Source organism: Phoenix dactylifera, unplaced genomic scaffold (assembly GCF_009389715.1).
Source record: "Phoenix dactylifera cultivar Barhee BC4 unplaced genomic scaffold, palm_55x_up_171113_PBpolish2nd_filt_p 000077F, whole genome shotgun sequence".
Classification (NCBI taxonomy): domain Eukaryota; kingdom Viridiplantae; phylum Streptophyta; class Magnoliopsida; order Arecales; family Arecaceae; genus Phoenix; species Phoenix dactylifera.
This window is the reverse complement of record NW_024067676.1, coordinates 1,088,702-1,109,969: the sequence shown is the minus strand read 5'-3', so window position 1 is coordinate 1,109,969 and position 21,268 is coordinate 1,088,702. Positions and strand designations below refer to the sequence as shown.

General features: G+C 37.3%; 1 protein-coding gene across 8 annotated transcripts; it reads left to right on the top strand.

Moving 5' to 3' along the window:
- Positions 1–342: 342 nt before the first annotated feature.
- On the top strand, positions 343–20,419 carry LOC103715080 (serine/arginine-rich splicing factor SR30-like). 8 transcript variants are annotated; one of them, XR_605324.3, is made up of 16 exons: positions 343–417; positions 1,174–1,265; positions 9,938–10,003; positions 10,296–10,370; positions 10,453–10,561; positions 10,662–10,708; positions 10,798–10,855; positions 14,601–14,650; positions 14,761–14,817; positions 14,902–15,017; positions 15,095–15,199; positions 19,158–19,241; positions 19,365–19,507; positions 19,760–19,877; positions 19,955–20,041; positions 20,131–20,419. XR_605324.3 is itself a non-coding variant. In XM_008802594.4 (14 exons), the coding sequence occupies exons 2-14, from the start codon at positions 1,179–1,181 to the stop codon at positions 20,146–20,148; spliced, it is 909 nt and encodes a 302-aa protein (XP_008800816.1). In that variant the 5' UTR covers positions 343–417; positions 1,174–1,178; the 3' UTR covers positions 20,149–20,419. The 8 variants fall into 8 exon arrangements, 1 of the variants encoding a protein (XP_008800816.1); XR_605323.3 differs by having other exon boundaries at positions 19,365–19,877; XR_605322.3 differs by having other exon boundaries at positions 19,158–19,263; positions 19,365–19,877.
- Positions 20,420–21,268: the final 849 nt, after the last annotated feature.

Sequence of the window (21,268 nt, the reverse complement as noted above, 5' to 3'; positions counted from 1 at the left end):
GGGCTTAAATCTCCTTCAAAGATCGCCTAAACGATGTAAATGGATCGAGGGGTTTAAGGGGGGTTTGAGGGGTGGTTTTTTTTTTCCTTTTCAAAACGAAACGGAGGAGGAGATGGAGGAGGAGGAAGGGGGGTGTACTGAGAAAATTTCAAGGGCAATATGGTAATTACACTAAAGGTTAGTTTGGGTATTTTTTTTTTGGTTTTTGGGGGGTGTCCTGAGCAATCGGGGGGGTGTATTTAGAACTACCCCCGCCTAAGACGCCGAGCCCACGCACACAATTACGTTTTTGCCACTGCACGCCCTCCTATAAATAACACCCCCTCTCTCTTTTTCGGCCCCTCCTATTCTCGCCCAGAGCTCGAGTACTTGAAGCTCTCATACCCTTCTGCTCTTCCCTTCGTATCCGACGCCGAGGTAAGCCTTTGTCTGTGCCCCTCCGATTCCTCTAAATCATAGGAAGAAAATACCTAGGCTTTCGATTTCTCTCCCTAATCTTTCTCCGTTTCCTGCGGAGGCTGGCTTCCTTTTTGATCTCTGTATTCGGGGTTTTGCGCTCGACTTTTGGAGTGTTGCATCTGGAGCTCCGATTATTTACATGTTTTTGTAAAATTTAATCCCGAATTCGACTTTCTTTTCCGATCTTCTTGAGCTTTTCCTGTAAAGATCCGATTCTTTCTGTGGTTTATGATTTTTACCATTGATTAAAATCTTTCTTCGTGGTCGGATAGGTTTTTAGATTACGAGTTTTGTATTCTTGGTAGGATGTTTTTTTTTTTTTGAATCCCATGCAAAGATAATGTTTGATTTGAGTTTTTTCCTCGTGATATTCTTGGTTCTTCTTTAATTTTTCGTTCTATCTCTGTCTTCTTCTTCTACTACTTTTTCTTTTTCTTTTTAAAAAATGTTCCAATCTATACGCTGTTTCAAGATCTTGTAAAGTCATACCAGTAGAGAACCAAATTTCTGTCTCTTATGATCTTTATTCTTGAATAGTTCATTTTTCCATGAGCATTTAGGGTTTTGCATTCTATGATGACATGCTGTTATCTTGATGAATCCTATGTAGAGATGAGTTCATGACCTGTTGTTCTCAAGGTATCCTAGGAGTTCTCTGTATTGTTTCTTTCTATCTTTGTTTTCTATCTTCTTTTGATTTTTTTTCGGTTGCAGGAAATATGAGCAGGCGAGCCAGCCGAACCCTCTATGTAGGAAATTTGCCGGAAGATATTCGCGAGAGAGAGGTTGAAGATCTGTTTTACAAGGTCTGAGTTTCTTTTCAGGGCTATTTGTTCTGTAAAATCTGATGATGCCATGAGATCTATAGATTTGGTTTGCCAAGTTGAAATTAGGTTTTTTGAAGAGGGGCCTATGTTATTCATTCCATTTTTCTCCCTTGCTCTCCATAGAGTCATGTGAAGTGCTATTGGAGAAGAAATATGGGATGCTGATAATAATGGCTCGAAATTAGCCAATTTGTTCCATAAAATCTAATGATGTCATTAGATCAGTAAATTGGGTTTGCCAAGTTGAAATTAGTTTTTTCGAACAAGGATCTATATTATCCATGTCATGTTTCTTACTCGATCTTCATGGTATCAGGCAAGGTCCGCCGAACCAATATTGGAGGATTCGTACTGGTCGGCGGATGGGTCGGTGCGGTATCGATTCGGTACCGTACTGACACGTTACGCTTGAGCATGCCGGTTACGACACGCCCAATTTTTTTTTTTGTGTGTGGAGTTTATCAAATTAATTTAATTGGTAATCGATCTTTTTTAACTTTTTCAACAATTTTAAGTCTAATTTGATTTTTTTTTTTGATATATTTTTGATGATTCTATGATCTCGGTTTAACTTAAATGATGCATTTTATTATTTTAAAATGATACAAATCATAAAATGATTAGTAAGATGTTGTATGCTATAAGAAGCAACATGAAATATTCTTCACTTAAGTAGTGCGATAAAAATATAAGATAATACAATCAATTATATATATTTAAAGTGTAATATACATACCGATATCTAAAATCGAGTCGAGTGGCGATGCTTCTCGTAGATATCCAGATCATCAACATAGTAAAAAGGCACATTAGTCCATCTCTTTAACCAAGCGGCGTTATAATCTTATATGTTTATTTCATAAAGAATGCGTTCCGGATTATAAGTGCTCTTGGATTTCTCGCTGAAGCTCTAGCTCTGAAAGATGTTCTCTAGTTGATAAATTAGCTTATAAAACGAATGTAAAGGGGCCCATCCAAATAAGCTGACAACAAAATTCGATCTGTAAGATGCTTTACACTGCGTAAGATAGTTGCCTTCGGAAGATGCCTCAAACGCACTATATCTATATTCGTATCCATATGGGCCATAGGTGTGAAGGCCCGGTCTGAGCCTGATCCACTCGATCGACCTGACCAGAGGGCTAGCCAATGGAGAGGCCAAGCACAGAAGACTCCTAGAGGGGATCTTCTTCTTCGGGACTTTGACTAGGAGTCGGAGTCCTAGGGTCGTCGTGACTCTAGGGCTCCTCTATAAAAGGAGAGCTCTCTTCCCCCGAGAGCTCTCCATCCTGAGCAACCTCTCCATTTTCTCTATTTTTTCGTTGAGTTCACGCTGCTCATTATTGTGCTCGCTGGAAATCGGGGCTGCTGGACACCGCCGGAGTTGAGGTAACGTTCCGTCTTTCCTCCCCTTTCTTTCTCTTTTTCCTACGACTAAGAATTGCGGCTGTGGGCCGAGAAATCAATTGAAAATTGACCGACAAAAGAAGACTATTTTTTCTGTTTTGGCTGAGTTTTTTTTTCTCTTTTCGGCCACTAGCGTTGCCGCCTTTTGCCGTTGGACCTTCGGTTGAGTCTCGTGGCCTCCTTACTCTCTTCCATGATGAAGCCATGGCCGTCAGTGAGCGGCCAATAGTCGGAAATCAATGAAAGGTCTGCTTCCTTTGTTTTTCGAGCCTTTTCTTTGGATTCTCGCCGGCCGGCCATTACCATCAGTCGTCACCACTGCTGGCAGCCATTTTGTCGGACCACCATGACTATAGCCACCAGCCGCCTCCTTCCTCTGTTTTGCCAAGAAAGAAGCATGAGAAGAAGAAAAGAAGAGGAGAGAGAGAACCATCCATCTCTTTCTCTCTCTTATTTTTTTCTCTTTTCTCTTTACTCCTATCTTTCTCTCCTCTCTTCTCTCCTCTCTCCTCTCTCCTCTCTCCTCTCTCTACTTTCTCTCTCTAGAAGATCTAAGGATTTCAGTATTAAATTTTGTCGATTTGATCTACAAATCCAGGTTGATCCCTATAAAGGGTCCTGATCCGTCTTAGTGCCAAGGCTGCCTGCTGAACCGATCACTCTGACTTTATTGAATGTTCCTGAAACTCTCATTAATGAACCTTGTTGATTGATCTTGGCCTGATTGAGTTCGATTCATTGAGCGAATCGTCTAAACCTGACTTGCCCAGAGTCGTCGAACAGTGTCATCCGATCAACCGTCTTCCTTTCTTATTATTTTAGTTTGAATAGAAATTAATCTCGCTTTTAATGTTTTTAATTAGGTCTAGCAGAGTCGCCTAGCGAAGTTTGATGGTTTAAGAAGAAAGAGGTAAATAAATCTTATACTTCTTACTGGTTTTCGAACTTGTAAGTAAATCTTATACTCTTTACTAGTTTTCGGACTTGTAAGTAGATCTTACATTCATTATTTTCATTATTTTTCAGATGATCATGTTTTCCATGTATAAAATTTGCTTGTTAAAATATCATGCTTTTTTTTTGAATTATGGATCAACATATGTGTTACGAAAATCATGTTTTATTATAAAAAATAGTTTAATAAATATTTTAATAAAAATAACTTTGCTATGAATATGATTTGATAGTGTCATTGCCATTCAGTATTTTTTTATCTATTTATATATGTTTTACGAAAAAGATATAAACTTTCTAAAGGCTCTAAGATAGCTAGGTATGATCCTTAGAATTAGAAAAATCGACACTCAGAGCTAGCATCCATACGAATACTGGCCTACCAACTGGTATAAAGTTGGCATACGAACATGAATTTATGTCGATTATAAACATTGGCTCTGTCATGGGTATAAAGTGACCATAGCATGAATATCTATGAGCAATGTTTTGAACTATGATATAGATAAATGACAGAACAATGATTTATGAATTATTTGCAAAATGAACTTGGAACCATGTTTATGAAATTTGAATGATTTATGCATGCATGGTTTGCTTTACGACTTGTTCTTAATATAATGTATTATGAAATGTTTATTTTGGAATATCTGTTATTTTAAATGATGCATTGACATGAAAAACTTATGCTTGATCCGGTAAAGTAGTGAAAAGTTTACTTACTGAGCTGTGTCACCCATATATCTCTATTTTTATTTTTCTCTTTTGAGGCGAATAGGATCAGTAGGGACAAAGGTTGGTCCATGCTTGGAGTTTGTGCTAGTAAGCTTAGCGATTTTGTAGAAGAATTTTAGTATTTTAAAATGACTATTAATTTGTAGTCAATGATTTTTCTGAATATTGAGAATTGTAGGTTTCGTATTTATGTTTGGATTTAGATGCTCAAAACATAGATACCAAACCCACAATCCTCAATATTCATAAAAATTATTGATTACAAATTCATAGTCAATTTAAAATACTAAAATCTGTCTACAAAATCGACAAGCTTGCTAGCGTGAACTGACAAGTTTGGACCAACCTTCTTTCCTACTGATCCTATTCGTTTGGAGAGAAAAAAATAAAAAGAGAGGTGTATGAGACACAGCTCAGTAAGTAAATTTTTCACTACCTTATCGGAAGTATAAATTTTTTATGTCAATGCATCATTTAAGAAAAATAACAAATATTCCAAAATAAGTATTTCATAGTACAATATATTAAGAACAAGTTATAAAGCAAATCATGTGTGCATAAATCATTTATATTTCATAAACATGGTTCCAAGTTTATTTTGCAAATAAATTTATATAATTATTATGCCATTTAGCTCTATTATAGTTCAAAATATTGCTCATAGATATTTGTGCTATGATCACTTTATACCTGTAATAGGACCAGTATTCGTAATCGATATAGATTTATGTTTGTATGCCAACTTTATATCCATTGGCGGGCCTGTTCGTATGGATACTAGCTCCGAATATCGATTTTCCTAATTTTAGGGATCATACATAGCTATCTGAGAGCCTTTAGAAAGCTTATATCTTTTTTCTTAAAACATGCATATAAATAGATAAAAAATACTAAATGGCATTACCAGATTCATATTTTATAGCAAAGCTATTTTTATTAAAATATTCATAATTTTTTTCATAATAAAATATGATTTTTATTACACAAATGCTAATTCCTAATTCAAAAAAAAAGCATGATATTTTCACAAGCAAATTTTATACGTGGAAAATATGATCATCTGAAAAATAATAAGTGTAAGATCTACTTACAAGTTCGAAAATTAGTAAGAAGTATAACATTTACTTATCTCTTTCGTCTTAGATCGTCAAACTTTGCTGGGCGAGTCCGCTAGACCTATTTCAAGACATTAAAAGCGAGATTAATTTCTATTTGAATTAAAATAATGAGGAATGGAGACGGTTGGTTGGGTGATAGTGTTCGGCGGCCGGGCAGGTTAGGTCTAGATGATTTCTTCAATGAATCAAACTCAAGCAGGCCAAGTCAATCAACAACGTTCATCAATGGAGGTTTCAAAGATAATCAATAGAGCCAGGGTGAACAGTCCAGTAGGCAGCCCGGGCATCGGGGCAGATCAGGGCCCTTTACAGGGGTTAACTCGGGTTCGTAGATCAGGTCGACAAAATTTGATATTGGATTCCTTGGATCTTTAGGGAGAGAAAGTAGAGAGTAGAGAGAAGAGAGAGAAAATAAGAGAGAGAAAAAAGGATAGTTCTCTCTTTTCTTTTTTTCTTCATGCTTTTTTTTTGGCAAAATAGAGGAAGAAAGAGGCGACTAGTGGCTATGGTCATAGTGGTCCGATAAGGTGGTAGCCGATGGTGGTGATGGCCGATGATGTTGGTCGGCCGGTGAGAAAATCCACAAAAAAAAGGCCCGAAAAGTAGGACAATTGGACCTTTTCTTGATTCCCGGCCATTGGTCGCTCATCGAAGGCCACAGCTTCATCGTGGAAGAGAGTAGGGAGGGCGTGGGACTTGGTGGCCGGAAAGAGGAAGAAAAATTCTGCCAAAATAGGAGAAAAACAATCTTTTTGTTGGTCGATTTTCGGCCAATTTCTTGGCCGACGGCCGCGATTCCTAGTCGTGGGAAGAAGAGGAAGAAAAGGGGAGGAAGGATAGGGTGTTACCTTGGCTCCGACAGCGTTTGGCGGCCTTGATTTTCGGCGAGCATAATAACGGGCAGTCATGAACTCAATGAAAAAAAAGGGAGGAGAGGGAAAGGGGAGGATTTTCTCGGGATGGAGAGAGCTCTTTGTTTATATAGGAGCCCTAAATTTTCGATTATCCTAGGACTCCAACTCCTAGTTGGAGTCTCGAAGGAGTCTTCTGTGCTTGGCCTCTTCATGGGCCAGACCTTAGGTTGGGCCGATCGAGTGGATCGGGTCCAAATTGGACCTTCACAATAGGCTGTCTATGGTTGCGGGTAATAGAATCTAATATTCGACTCGGAATCTGATGTCTATAGACCTACTCCAAGACCACCATATATGAGACAATCACAGGGTGGACTTCGATTCACCGATGAATTCCAATTTACGCATGTCACACAAGATATAGACTACGATGCACGATCTGGTGGAGCCCACGTGATCTGATTGCATATAGAAGATGAGCTCCTCGAGGTCATTCAAGAGGACACGATGTAGCTACAGATGATTTGGTACGTGGAGTAGGATCCATAGATGTATTAGGTTTTGAGTTGTATATTGGATCCTATTATTCGCAGCCACAGGCAGCCTATGACCTATATGGATGCAAATATTGATATAGTGTGTCTGAGATATCTTCCAATGGCTACCACCCTATGCAGCTCAGAGCATCATACAGGTCGAATTTTGTTGCCGACTTATTCGGATGGGCTCCTTCACAACCGTTTTATCAGCCAAAGACATCTCTTAGAGCCAGAGCTTTAGCAAGAGATCCGAGAGTGCTTGTAATCCGGATATGCAAGACTACAATGCCGCTTGGCTAGAGGGGTGGGCTGATGTGCCTTCTGACTTTGCTTGATGATCCGGATATCTATGAGAGGCATCGCCACTCGATCCAATTTTGGATATCGGTATGTATGTTGTACTTTAAAAGTTTGTAATTGATTGTATTATTTTATAATTTTTACCTCACTAGATTTGAGGATATTTTATGTTGCTCATTGTAGCATGCAATATTTTACTTATTTTTTTATGATTTGTATTATTTTAACATAATAAGATGCATTATTTAGGTTAAATCAGAATCATAGAGATATCAAAAAACACACAAAAAAAAATCAAATTAGGCTTAAAATCATAGAAAAAGCTCAAAAAGAGTTATTATCCATTAAATCAATTTGAAATTTTTTCCAAAAAAAGGGCGTGCCGGTACGGAACGATACGCCCTAACATACCATGTGTTGGTACGGTACCGAACCGTCCGCCGACTAGTACAGGTTCTGGTACCGGTTTGGCGGACCTTGCCCTGTACTCTTATCTTAATACGTTATATGACTGCAAAGTTAAGTGGCAAGCCGATAACCCATAAATAAAGCTGTTAGACTTTAATTGTTATTCTTAAAGGAGTAGGTAGTTAGGCAAGGACATGCATGCACTACTATATGACATTACCAAGTTCAGAGGATCATGTCCATACCAAATATAATCTGTATTGAGTTTGGAATTTAGTGTAACTGACAGCAAGGGTGACATTTGCTGTTATTTGTGGTAGAGGTGAACCTGCTGAAGTTGATTGACATTTTATCAAATAGAAAGTATAAGTAAGAGTATCAAAGTTTGACAGCAGTTCAAAATAGTGATTTCATTGATATGTTGAAAAGTAAAATTTAAGTCATTAACGTCGCTTATACATATGTATATACATGTATATTTTATGATACCTCAACTAACAAGAATTGTATAAAAAGTATGAAAGTATCCATAGTATTTTACATCTGAAGTTACATGACAAAGAAAGTTTTTGGTGATTACATATTACTAGATAAGATCTTGCCTCCTTTGTCTTCTGCTGCTCTTCCTCCTCCTCTTTTTCTCTCTCTCAAAAAGAATGTGTGGAAAGGTTCATAACCACCTACAGCTTGGATTCTTGGTGAAACATCTCTTTCTATTATGATCATTTCTACAACAGAAAATCTCCAATTGAAAATAAATATTTCCGAAACAACCACCTATTAGAAGTGAGAAGTATTCTCAAGACACAATAATCTAAATCCTCATTGGTCCACCTTGAATTCGTTGTCATCCAAGTTAATTTTTCTTAAAAGATTGGATTGAGTTCTGATGGAATAATCAAATGAAAAGGAGAGGTGCAAAAATAGGAGTGCAATTCTATCACAAGGATTAGTTCAATTATCTAGCGTGAAAATGCTCCAATTTTTATTTAGATGGATTCAATATTCTCCTTCATATAAAAATACTTTTGGTGATTAAGAACCAGAATGGAAAAAAAAATGTCTAACTTGATTTTTCTTTTTTAATTTTATAAGAAATCCCTGTACTTTGTTGAGCTGAAAGCAACAATTGATGCATAAGCTTCTTTTGTCATACCACGTTGACTACTTGAACGGGAAAATATATAAATAAAAAGGACAATCAACTGCTTTAGGAGTCCCTAAAATCATATAGTTGTAGAACTTATTGGAGTTCGAATATTTTACATTCTTTCTGGGTAAAACATTATTCATTGCTATTATTTTTTATTAAATTCTTAAAATTAAAGATTAGTTGTGTGCATGTCTAGTCTTGTTCTTACGAGGATATAGTAGTAGTTAGTAGTTAAAATCTCATTACAGATCACAAATAGTTGCCCAATATGCAATTTAACAAATTCTTCTAACCTTTTCTGAAGAAAATGCTTGGAAGGGTGACTGTTTAAGTAGATTGATGGGGAGCCACCTTGTTGACATCAATCTTTACTTTTCTGAAGAAGCTATTTGGTGCCTTAAGGCAAACCTTTTCCAGGAAGGTCTTACTAGTGGGAAAAGTTAAAGCGACTTAAGAGATAGACTCCAAAACGATGAGCTGTTATAGACAGGATCATATCCTTCCACAACCTTTGGGTTATTGAGCCATGTTCTCAAATTTACTTCTCATTTTCCATTATTTTCTTCATTCTATTGGGGTCTCTACTGTCTTCAAAATAAGAAGCACTGGTTGTTTCTTTTCTCACATGCTATATGGATAGTGTTTGCACTCATGCGTGCATAAACTTAACGAAATGAGGTGTACTTATCAAAGATGTGACTAGCATTGACTTGGGGAGTTGGCAGTGTGTGGTTTCCCATTGCTAAGGACGAGATTCTTATGTTAGCAACATGTGATGAAGTTGGATGCCACATGAAGTGAAACTCAAAAACTTATGCATTATATTCATTTATTTGTACTGACCTTTTATCTGATTATCCAAACACATTAAAAAGTATGTAATAATATTTACTTGTTTCGATAGATGATGCCATTATTCAGGATAGTCAGATTAGACTATTAGAGTCTTGATTAACTTCAATATGCTTTGGTTTAAGTGCATGCAGCTTTGAAGTATCTTTCTGCAAAATCTGTTGGTAACTTGGTATTGCCATTAGAGAAGGGCTTCTAAAATGCTGAACCAAGGATCAAGGATGTTCATTTTGAAATGAATACAAAAATAAACAGGAGAATAATTTCTTTAACTGTTATTTCTTTATGGTTTTCAGATTGGTTAATTTTCTGATATGCTGTGTTCTTGCAGTATGGACCCATTGTTGACATTGATCTGAAGATTCCTCCAAGGCCTCCAGGTTATGCATTCGTTGAGGTACTGCTGTCTCATTATGAAAATGTAGTTGATATATAATGGTAAAAATATCTGGTGTCATGGGTTATGTTATTGCAGCCTTTTCTTCATAATCTGTTATGAGTGCCAGATAACAGGAATAATCAGGCTGTTGTCACAATACATGATGTATCTACCATTCATCTGAATTGCATTAGTTTTAGTTTCACTTTATAGAGTTCCTTGTTGGAAAAAATATAAATTCGACTTGTTTCTCGTGAGAATCAAGTGTACTTCTAGGTATTTACTAAATGACATTTTCCATTTCTTGCAGTTTGAAGATGCTCGTGATGCTGGAGATGCTATTCGCGGTCGTGATGGTTATAAGTTTGATGGTCATAGATTACGGGTATCATACTTGGCAAACATTGACATTTTGATTGTTCTTTGCCTGGTTTATAATGTAAACCTTATATCCTTTTTTTATGCAGGTGGAATTTGCACATGGTGGAAGAGGCTATTCTTCTTCCATGGACCGCTACAGCAGTTACAGCAGCAGCAGTAGTCGTAGTGGTGTCTTGAGGCGCTCTGAATATCGCGGTGTGTGGTTAAATTTGTTGTTTGCTTGCTTCTTTTTTCATACTTTTTGGATGATACACGCTTTTTGCAGTTAAACTTTCTAATATATTTAACCATGCAGTGCTGGTTACTGGTTTACCTTCTTCTGCCTCATGGCAAGACCTGAAGGTAGGTTTCCAATGCAGTTTCACTTTATTTTTCATTTTTCCTCTCTTATCTTGAATGTGCACACTTCTAAATGTTTTCTTAATGACTAGGACCACATGCGTCGTGCTGGTGATGTTTGTTTCTCTGAAGTGTTTCGTGATGGTCGAGGTAAATTGCTCCTTCTCCTATAATTATTTCCTGAGTCTGTTTCTTATTCTAATTGTTACATGCTGTGTTTATTAGGGTGATGTTTCTCTGATTTGGCACAATATTAGGTTCTCTGACTGCATCTGGTGCTCACTACATACGATTGGAGACTGATGTATGCATGCATGCATGCATCTTTAAGTAAATGTAGATATTCTATAAAATTAAGTATTTGCTTGCTTTCTTGTTAATATATGATAGCTGACACTAAGAGAGAGATTACTGATGATCCAGGGAATGTGGTCTAATTTCTAGACATGACCAGTCAGCTTACATTGTGATTCTAATATTATATCCTTCCATATTTTGTTCCTAAATGAAGTTGAAGCTTGTGATATTTTGTGATACTTGGCTTCTAGCATGCTTGGATTCTTCTTTATGCAACCTGGACTAAAAAATTCACTTTGCCATCTTGATGGTCTTTTGATTAGCCTTTTAAGGCAGGAAATTAATTAATATGAGAGTGACTGATAAATTTTTTTTATCAGTAGAACAAAAAGGTGTGAAACAAACTTCTATGTACCTACAGATTTTTTTGTAAATCGTTTTTCTGGGTTTTACTTCAATTGTTGCTTGCTAGTCTTGCCTCCTTATATTTATGTCAGCTACCTTTTTGTAAAAGAAATATATCAAGCCATATGAGTGTGGCCTTACAATCCTTAGCTTTTTACCCTTTGCTATAGCTCCAAGTTGAAGGTGCTTCCATATGTGCGATTAGCTTAAACTATGTGAAGTTGAACATTTAAATTAATCCTCTAGAATTCAATGCTCGTTGTTTATATAGTTCTATCAAGTTCTTGATGTAGAACACAAATTAGCCCCATATGTGAGATTTGCTGGTTAAGGTTATGTTGCAAGTTGATGATGTTATGTTTGTTGATTTTTTTTTTTAGCTTGTTTAAATGATTTGAATGAATGTCATCAAACAATGGGTTTTATCAGTTTGTTTGGGTGATAACCAAACTCACTATCTTTTGGTGAATCTATATTTCCCATTCCATGAATCTGATTGATCCAATCTGGTAGATTTGACCTTTTGGCTGTTGGTACTGATCTGTTTGACGTGGAAGAGGCTGGTATGAGCAAATTCAAACTATATCATAGATGTTGATGTCATTTGAGTGCCTCATTTGAGTCACAAGGCATATGTTTGCCTTGCTATATTGACATCTATATCAGCAGGCGGGCTTTTTCTGTCATTTAGCATCCTAATAAGAAGAGAGAAGAGGGGGAAAATGCATAGGAGAAGAAAACAGAGGAAAGAAGGTTTTTTAAACATGGAATGAAGGAAAAAATAAATATATAGATAATGTGCACTAACATAAGGATATGAAACCTATATTGGTTGTTGCTTGATGTCTTGACGACACCGACTTTGTAGTTCCTATATATCTCAATGTAAGCACCGCAGCTAAGGTTTTTTACCTTTCGTGCAATTTTACCTATTTTCTTATACTCTTTAATAATATTTATTTGAGTTTATAATTGCATGCATGCCTCAACTGAATTACAGTACATTAATTGGTGTTGGCATTATCTACCATTCATGACGTGAATTCAAACTCTTCTTGGAAGCTAGACTATGGCTAGCTTGTTTGTTTCGGAGTGTCCTATAGCTTGGCTTGCTTGCTCACTTATTGAATTTTCCGTAGCATGTAAATATTCCTACCCACAAAAAGCCAAGCAAAATTGATTGCTTCACTTCAGGTGAAAGAGAGGTCATGATAAGCTGTTGGAGTCGGCACACCACTTGTGCCATTGCTTTGATATGGGGACATACCGAGCCCCGCATACCATACTGGGTTGGTATAGTACACCCTGCACCGACTACTATGGGTCGGCACTTAAAGACTTGAATAGTGTGTTAGAGCAGTCGAGGAAAACTCTAAATCTATATTTGAATACACCAGGGGAGATATCTTTATAAATAATTTAAATAATCTTTTAAAGGAAAACAATAATGCTTTTTTTCTTCTAGATGAGAGGCCCCACCTTTTATTTCCTTTTTTTATTAGATGAGGGTGGGAATTGAGTTAGGTCTCTTGTATCAGCACAAGATAGTTTACCAACTTGGCCGGTTAACACCATCCTTTACACACACACACAATTCATACATAGATGAAAAAATCAGTCAAAAAATGAATGTTGCACTCATAATTGAAGGAATCTGATTTTAATTTAGTAGTCAAAGTGGATGTGGGAGCGGTAGGGATCATTTAGAGTGGAAGGTACTGGCTATTAGTGGTGGACGTACACATTTTATGTCTATTCAGACTGTTTGGTAATACTTGCTGTTTTAAGTTTCATGCTGAACTCAGAAACTGAAACCTAAGGGCTTGTATATTTTATTGCTTTTTTAAATTGCTTGTAAAATATTTGGAAGCAAAGATTTATTGCTTTCAAAAACGACTGGAAATAAAAGCATGGCATAGCAGGAGTTCTGGGCAAGTGCTATCTCAAACATCACTCTCTATGTAGTATTTCACTAATTTGTAGAAAAACAAAAACACAAAAAACAAAATGATGCCAGACAGGCCCCAAATGATTTGTTTTTCACCCAGATGAATTTGAAACTAGGGCCGATCTGGGGATTTCAACCAAAACTAATCTGTGGGGCTGCACATAATATATTTCTGAGCTACCTGTGCCAGCTTTTTCTCATCTTGTCATTCCTTTCAACTTTTCTCTTCATAACATTACCGCCCAAGCATATGAGGGGAGAATAAAGTTCTGGCGTAGGGTTAGCTTTTTTAAAACTCAAACATCAGGGACATTTAGATTGTCATTAAACAATAAAATGATATATATTATTTTTTTCCTAATATAATGTGTCAGTGTGAAACTAGGGAAATAATACATCTAAAGGTTCGGAAGAATGTAAATTTTCTTTAAAAGGTTATGTAATTTCTTTTCTTGACTTGGTTCATTTTCCATATTAAATTTAAAGTTCAATTAAGGGTAATTTACTGATATAATTTTCTAATGAAAATTATACAAACTAAAGCTGCAACCATTGGAACTGCGAAAATTAGAACTCATCTGGCCAGCTGAAACCAAAACTGAATTTTCACCTTGGTTATTTTGTATATCCTCAGATACAAATCATTAAGAATTCCCCCAATACATCTATTGCTGAACCATGACATGCCAGCAGAGAGTGAATCTAAGCTTATTTTTGTAGCTAAATAGAAATTAATTATCTGTACTTCTGGCTTTTCAGATTTCTGTAGTCAATCTTTACAGTGTTCCGTCCAACAATTAGAGCTGTGCATTGTTTTTCATCTTTTATTTCTTTAGTGACCTATATATATTATTGTTTTCTTGTTTTGCTGTGATGTGTATTAGTGTACTATGTTGCACAAATTAAGTTACAGGCTGATCAGGATGTGGATTCTGTTGACAATTAAGGATTGTTTATGCTCTTGAATAATGAAAACTATATCTTGAGTTTCAACCATGCTTCTTTTGAATTTTTATAAAATATGAGTGTTCTGAATATAAATATGGTTATCTTATGCTTTAAAATTTATTGATTCTTTAATTGTAAATATAATTAATATGCTGCTATAGACCAAACTAAAGAATTCTCGGTCCCATATCTCTTATTTTGCCCTCCTATAAAGAGAACCTGCTGAGAGGTCTTTGCCTTCAGGAATAATGATTGTAAAACAAATTTATAATTAATTGCTCCATTGTGTATTTGCAGGCACTACAGGCATTGTAGATTATACAAACTATGATGACATGAAATATGCGGTAGGTCACTACTCAGTTACAGCTTGAAAATTTCACTTAAATTTATAGTTTGTTATGTAACATGTAAGCCTGAACATCTAAAATTTTATTTGTCTTTAACCTCCATGCAGGTCAGGAAACTTGATGACTCTGAGTTTCGGAATGCATTTTCTCGGGCATATATAAGGGTATCACCCCACACGTACCCCTTGCAGCTCTTTTCCCTTCTCATCAGAAGACCTTTTCTCAGGCAAACTGTTATGGTGATATAGGTAAGAGAATATGACTCGAGGCGAAGCCTATCTAGGAGCCGCAGCCGTTCCAATTCCAGAAGCCGAAGCCCTAGCTGCAGTCGCAGTTACAGCCGAAGCAGGAGCCGCAGCCAAAGGTGTGGTGCAAATTTTCGAGTAATAGATATGTTTTGGAAGTGGAGAATCCTTAAGTTTGAGTGAATGTGTTGTGCAGCGAGTCTCCGAGAGGCAGGTCAGCATCTCGCACATTTTCCAGATCTCGATCAAGATCTGCTTCATCTCACTCTCGTTCAGGATCAAAGGGATGCTCTCTATCAGGGTATGCATTTGTTTAGACCTTACTTCTGTCCATGCTTTTGTGGATGTGGATTTGGGATACTCAAAATAATTGGACATCAGAGCATGAAAACTGGAAATTTTGGATCAGCCATCCTTTTCTCTGCGCCTATTATTTCACCTTGTAGATATGCAGATTTATCTTTTTGTTTCTTCATTATTATTTTATGCTTTTCTTAACTACAAAAATGAGCTATCAGAACTGGTGGTTCATCTCTTTCTTTTTTTTCCTTAAATGTTATTTCATGCTTTTCTTAACCACCAACAGTGAGTTATCAGAGGTTGTGGTCCAAAATGTTGGTGTACTCCTATTTTAATGCTTATGTTGTCCTGTTTCTGGTAGTGTTGTTTGCAATGCTTTAAGCAAGTTGGTTTGTCAATCATAGAATAACTTCTACATTATCGCGCAGATGGAGAACCTTAAGTTGTGTACTTGATTTTTATTTATGTATTACATGTGATTTGTGAAGGACCATGGCATGCTATACCGACTCAAACCGGGCGGTACGGGGTATATCGTAATGTACCAGTTCAGTACCGATATTCGGTACAGGTGATGTATCGATACTTGGTACGCAAAAAAAATTTCGTATTATGAAGGATCTTACGAGGTCCGGTACTGGAACGGCAAACCTTGTGAAAGATCATGACCATTGTGAGGTACTATGAAGGAGTTATACACACAGGTTTCCTAGGACTTGCAATTGAGTTATATATTAGGTTTTATGTTAGCTGTACAAGAGTCATATGCTTCATGGTATTGGGGAAGGATGATAACTTCGGAAATCAGAACCTAATGAAGGTAATGGATAAGCACTCGTCAAAGCCTTGTCGGGTGTTCTGTTTTTACAATGTCACATGGTTCACCAATCTTGGACCTTGACACCGTTTCATATATTTTAGATCTTACCAAATCTCTTAGCAACAGATTATCACAGTAGTTCCTCCAGTTTAATTTTCCATGCCTTGCTAACAAGCAAGGAACATAGTCAATGGCTAGAAAACTAATAAAGCTAGATTTTCCTTGTCTAAATAAGTTTCATAAGATGGATGCTTTGGAAACTGAGAATGATGTGTAAGTATAAGTTCTAATGATTGAGCTAGAAATCGGAGTCATGAGGGAAGTGTATAATTTTCACCAATTGAGGATCAGGTGGTGAGGATGGAACAGTGCCACTTGCAGTGAGATGCGAGGTTGTTATGGGATTGTTTTTATATTGGTTGGGAAAAGATGGGAAGGCATAATATAATCGATAGCCCTGATGGATTTTGTAAAGAAGTATGTTTAAGGGATCTCATGGTGATAATAAATTGTATGACAAAAGAATTCATTAGATAAATCTTGTATAGTTAAAAGTTATTACTCTGCAGAATCTGGTCTTAAATGGCTTACTGATGTAAATTCAAACCTACAGTTGACCTAGTTAACCTTTAAGGAATGTTATTTGATTTATTTTTTTTCCAGCAATTCATAGTGCTAGTATTTATTGAATATAAAATGGACCGGTAGGTTGTTTTACTATGCTGTAGGGGTGGGGGGATGATGAAACCCCTTGAAATGTTGAATGATTTGTGCACCTAAGATTGAGGACAATTATCAAGCTAACACTTGCTTGCAGAGTTGACTTATAGGGTTTGATATTGTATTACCACTTGGAATCTATTCTGTTTGTTTGTAACAGTAATGTGGTTGCTGCTTCTCCTTCTACTATCAGTGAGGTAATGCGATTTGATTAGCCTATTATTACCTTTTTTTTCACCAAGCAATATATTGAAACTCATACATTTCACAATTCTGTTTGTTGAAATGAGACCGGATTACTTTTCCTGTTGTTATCTGATGCTTTTTTTAAGAGGGAAAAATGAGAAACTGATACCTAAGCACAGATGACCATACATGATCATGATATGAGATAGTTAAAATGTGATGTGAAAAGTGGTGTTGATATTGTCGCTAGAATTCATGGAGACGGGCAACTCATTTTGGTAATGAGAGCTTGTGATACAAACTCCACATGTTCCAAGGATGGTTTGTTTAGGTTAGTTTTTGCTGAACCTGATCAAATGTAGCAAGGAACAGCTACCAAGATTAATTGTTTGTATTTTCTTCAATGCAGTCACATACGTGTGTCTCTATGGGTTGTATCAATTCTATGTACATTAGGGTGCCCATTCTTATTTAAAAAGGGAGCATGTGGGTGGTCAGAAGAAATACCTTGCAAAGAGGCTTGTAAACCCTAGCTGAAACAAGTTGAAAGCTGGCAAATGGCCTGCTCGACTAACTTTGGATTTAATTGGAGTTCAACTTGGCTGGCACTGTTCAGCCTCCGACTGTGGGGAGAGAGATCCTTCTTGATTAGACTTGAGTTCAACTTGGTTGGCAATGTTCAGCCTCGGTATATGGAGAGAAATCTTTTTCCAGACATTGCCAGCTCTGCTTACACCTTTGACCATGTTTCTGCTGCTGTTGCTTGCTGCTTTTGCAGCCTTTTTGCTGTTAGCTTCCTTCTACCTTCCGGTACTTTGTGCCCTTGGAGAGGGATAAGGAGACTGATTATATGCCATGGAAAGAGGAATTGAGAAGGACAATCGGGGAAAAAGGAGTCTCAACACTGATGGGTTAGTGTTAATTTTGACATTGATGCAGGCCAGACCCTATTACCTTGGTCAGTATTAATGGGATCTCACCCAAAGCACCCATCAACTGGGCTGGCCAACTGCTGTAATAGGCTGATTTGGTCCATTTGCATTCTTACTTAGAAATGTAATAGAAGGTACATAGTTTGATAAATGTCTTAAAGCTAAAAGTGCCACTGGGTACAATTGAGGGCCACATAACTTCTAGTATATGTCTTCCATAGCAGTTTATTTTTACTCTTCGAATAATAGATCTTCCATTATAGTGTGGCTGTGTGAGTTGTGGTGATTGCTACTTTGTTATGATGCTCTTTGTAATATATCTTTCCTGAGGGTTTTCTTTGCTGCCCTTGGATGTTGACCTTTTTGTTGATACCTCTTCAAAATGACTTGAGACTTTCACCTCTTAAGGCTTTCTTGTGTGATATATATGGTATATATTGCCAGATTTTGGCCTCTGTGGTGCATCGTTTTCTATATGCTTTCAATTGGGTATGATTGCCGTTTCTTGATACATTAAATAGCAAATGGTGGATCTAACCTCCAAATTTCATGCATCTTGTCTGTAAGGATAGCTAGTTGAAATTGAGATTTTGCCTAGTTTTTGAAATTTTCTTCTTGGTGTTGGTTGAAGTAGGTAACAGCTGTTTGCTTGGGCACATCAGTAGGAAATCATGTTGAGATATCAGGACTAGTATGCAATGATATAACTGAGAATTCAGATTTTTATACGTCAGTAATCTACACAAGTGCATGCCATGACTTTATGATCCTCATGATGCATGAAAATTTTGGTTTGCATAATTGATCAGCTCTGTAAAGGATGGAAGAGCTTTGGATGGCCAACATGCAACTGCTACTTGTATTCTATTTATCAGTAAATATGAAATGTTTATGGTAGTTCCATCCTTGGTTCTCAAAATTATTCTTGTTTTCTTTCCTCCCTCTCTTCAAATTTATGATGCTGTAATATATTGCATTGGAATTATGCATTAATTGTCATGCCTTAACTTTTGTGGTGATGATATTTCAGTATACAATCTCATCTATTTCAATTATTTTTGGTGGGACATAATTCATAGTGGTGTTTGTGAGGATCATTGCATCTAAATTTTTCTGGGTTTTTTTTGCTTTCAGGCTTCTGTTATTTCCCTGTTCTCTCTCCTCTTCCCCCTTCGCATTGTTGACTATTTGCTTCTGGTTTAGTTTTCCCCTCTGTTTTAGAGTGAGGCTTTCCATTGCAGATAACATTCCAAGTTTCCTAATTACCATATGTTTTGAAATCTGCCTTGTTTGTTTTCTAGATATGAGCTTATGGGGTGATGGGATTGCGTAGTAGGGACTTGATGGGATACTGTCCAAGTGCCTACAATCTTTTGGTTGGTGAGGTATTCTGTTCTACAAAATAAGGTCTTGGAAACCTGACTTGATTTTATACCATATGTGGCATGTGGCTTATAGCTAATAGCCATCAGAGTAGAGTGGGACTGAATGGATGGGTTGTGATTTAGAGCCGGAATCCTCAGAACTAAGTGGAATGGGAGCCACCAAACAGCGCTAGAAAGATATTCATCATTTCTTCTCCAAGATGACCATGCTATTAGGAGTTGCACTCGGGAGTTTGGATATGGATTTTGGTGGTACAGATAGAGAAGTACTTCTTCATTCCTTGAATCCTACATGTCGATTCTGTTGTTTTATCCATATGTTTTTGCTTTGTCTGGTAGCTAGCAGTTCTATTATAGTGTTCCTTCATTGTGGCTGCCATTTTCCATGTCCTATCCCTTGTAGTTTCTCCATTTTGCATTACAATGATTTAAAGAATGATCGATGGATTTATTTTTTCTTATGCTGCTAAAGTTAAATTGAGTTTTTCTTCTTTCAATATGGTACTCTGACGTGGAAGAGGCAAGGCTTTTGGATCAAGTTGAAAAAGCAACATAGTGGATATTGTGGATATTGAATTCAGTTGTTTCTGGAACTTTTGCAGATCACAATCAAGATCCAGATCACCAATTGCTTCTGTAAGTTTTACATTAGCACAGTTTTGTCGTCGCTGTCATCATCATCATTTTGTCTTGACTGGAGTTGTAATGTGCAGCCCCCCTGGAACAATCAAGTGAGCAGAAGCGCAAGGAAGCGGAGTCCTGGCAGGAGCAGGAGCTTATCGTCACATTCTCTCTCTCCGGTATGAGCCTACTCTCCTGTTCGCATTGGTTCCTTGGTGATAAATAATATTGTAGTTTTGATGTCTTTTTTTCCTAATTTTTGGGGCAGATGTCCAATCACAGCTGATCTGTTGATTCAAGTGAATGTTTGAGAAGGAAGTGTTACTGCCCGAGCTTGTGTGGGCGTAAAATTTTACAAAAGACACTAAATTCTCAGGCATTTGGTTATGCTGTGAGAAATGATCTTAAATGTTAACGATGCTGAGAGTTGATATCAGGGCATAATGTTGTCTATTTCATAAATATGCAACTTTTCTTTGTACCAAAAAAAATATGCGACTTTTCTGTGCACTGGATAATTTAATCGGGTATTGATCTTGTAGTTGGTGTGATACTTATATTAGCATATGTGCTGTCGTTCGCAGTAAGCTTACACACCGATTTTTATTGATGCTAGTTATAATGCACATGCTATGCCCGTGCACTGGATGAAAATATCGAGGCACCAAATGGTTTGTGTTTGTGAGAGGTAATGTAACCAAGTGTGAACACCACCAAATGGTGGTCAGTACAGTTGAGCAAGTGGTGGGTGACTGTATGGCTAACCATAGTGTTAGGCCGGCAAAGGGTCGTTCGGTGGTGAGGTTCAGCCAAACTGGGAGCACGCTAGGGACAACTGGATGTGGTTCGGTGTGGTGTAGGGCATCCCTCAGCAACCATTGTGGATAAATCACCAGGTCTTCGAGAAGATGATTGAAAACTCCCAACGGTATTTCGTAGAGGTCTTGGAACTACCGGTGGAGCGAGGGAGAGACAATGGGGATGACGTGGAAGACAGATGGCAATCACCGCTTAGAGCCACGGGCGGAGGGTTTTGGTGGAATGGATAGCTAAGGAGTATGAGGTGGAAGCTTTTCTCGATGCTAGAGAACAAGTATGTCTTGTGGTTCCGTTATGGAATGCGGCTCCAGAAGCGGGTGGGCCGTGGGTGGTGGTCGGCTAACTTCTTGTTATGGAATCTTAGAAGGCAGATTTCATTCCCATCATGGACAAAGTGAAAAAGATGGTGGTTTGTATTTGTCTTCCCTCTCTCTTATTGGAGTATTGAGATAATGACTCGATAATAGAGATTGTGGCAGTGGTGTGCCGACCTTTGGCTCTAGATGTGTTCATCGAGCGGCTCCAGAAGCTCAGTTATACTTGATCGAAGATTGAGATAAATCCTCTAGATTCTCTCAAATCGGGGC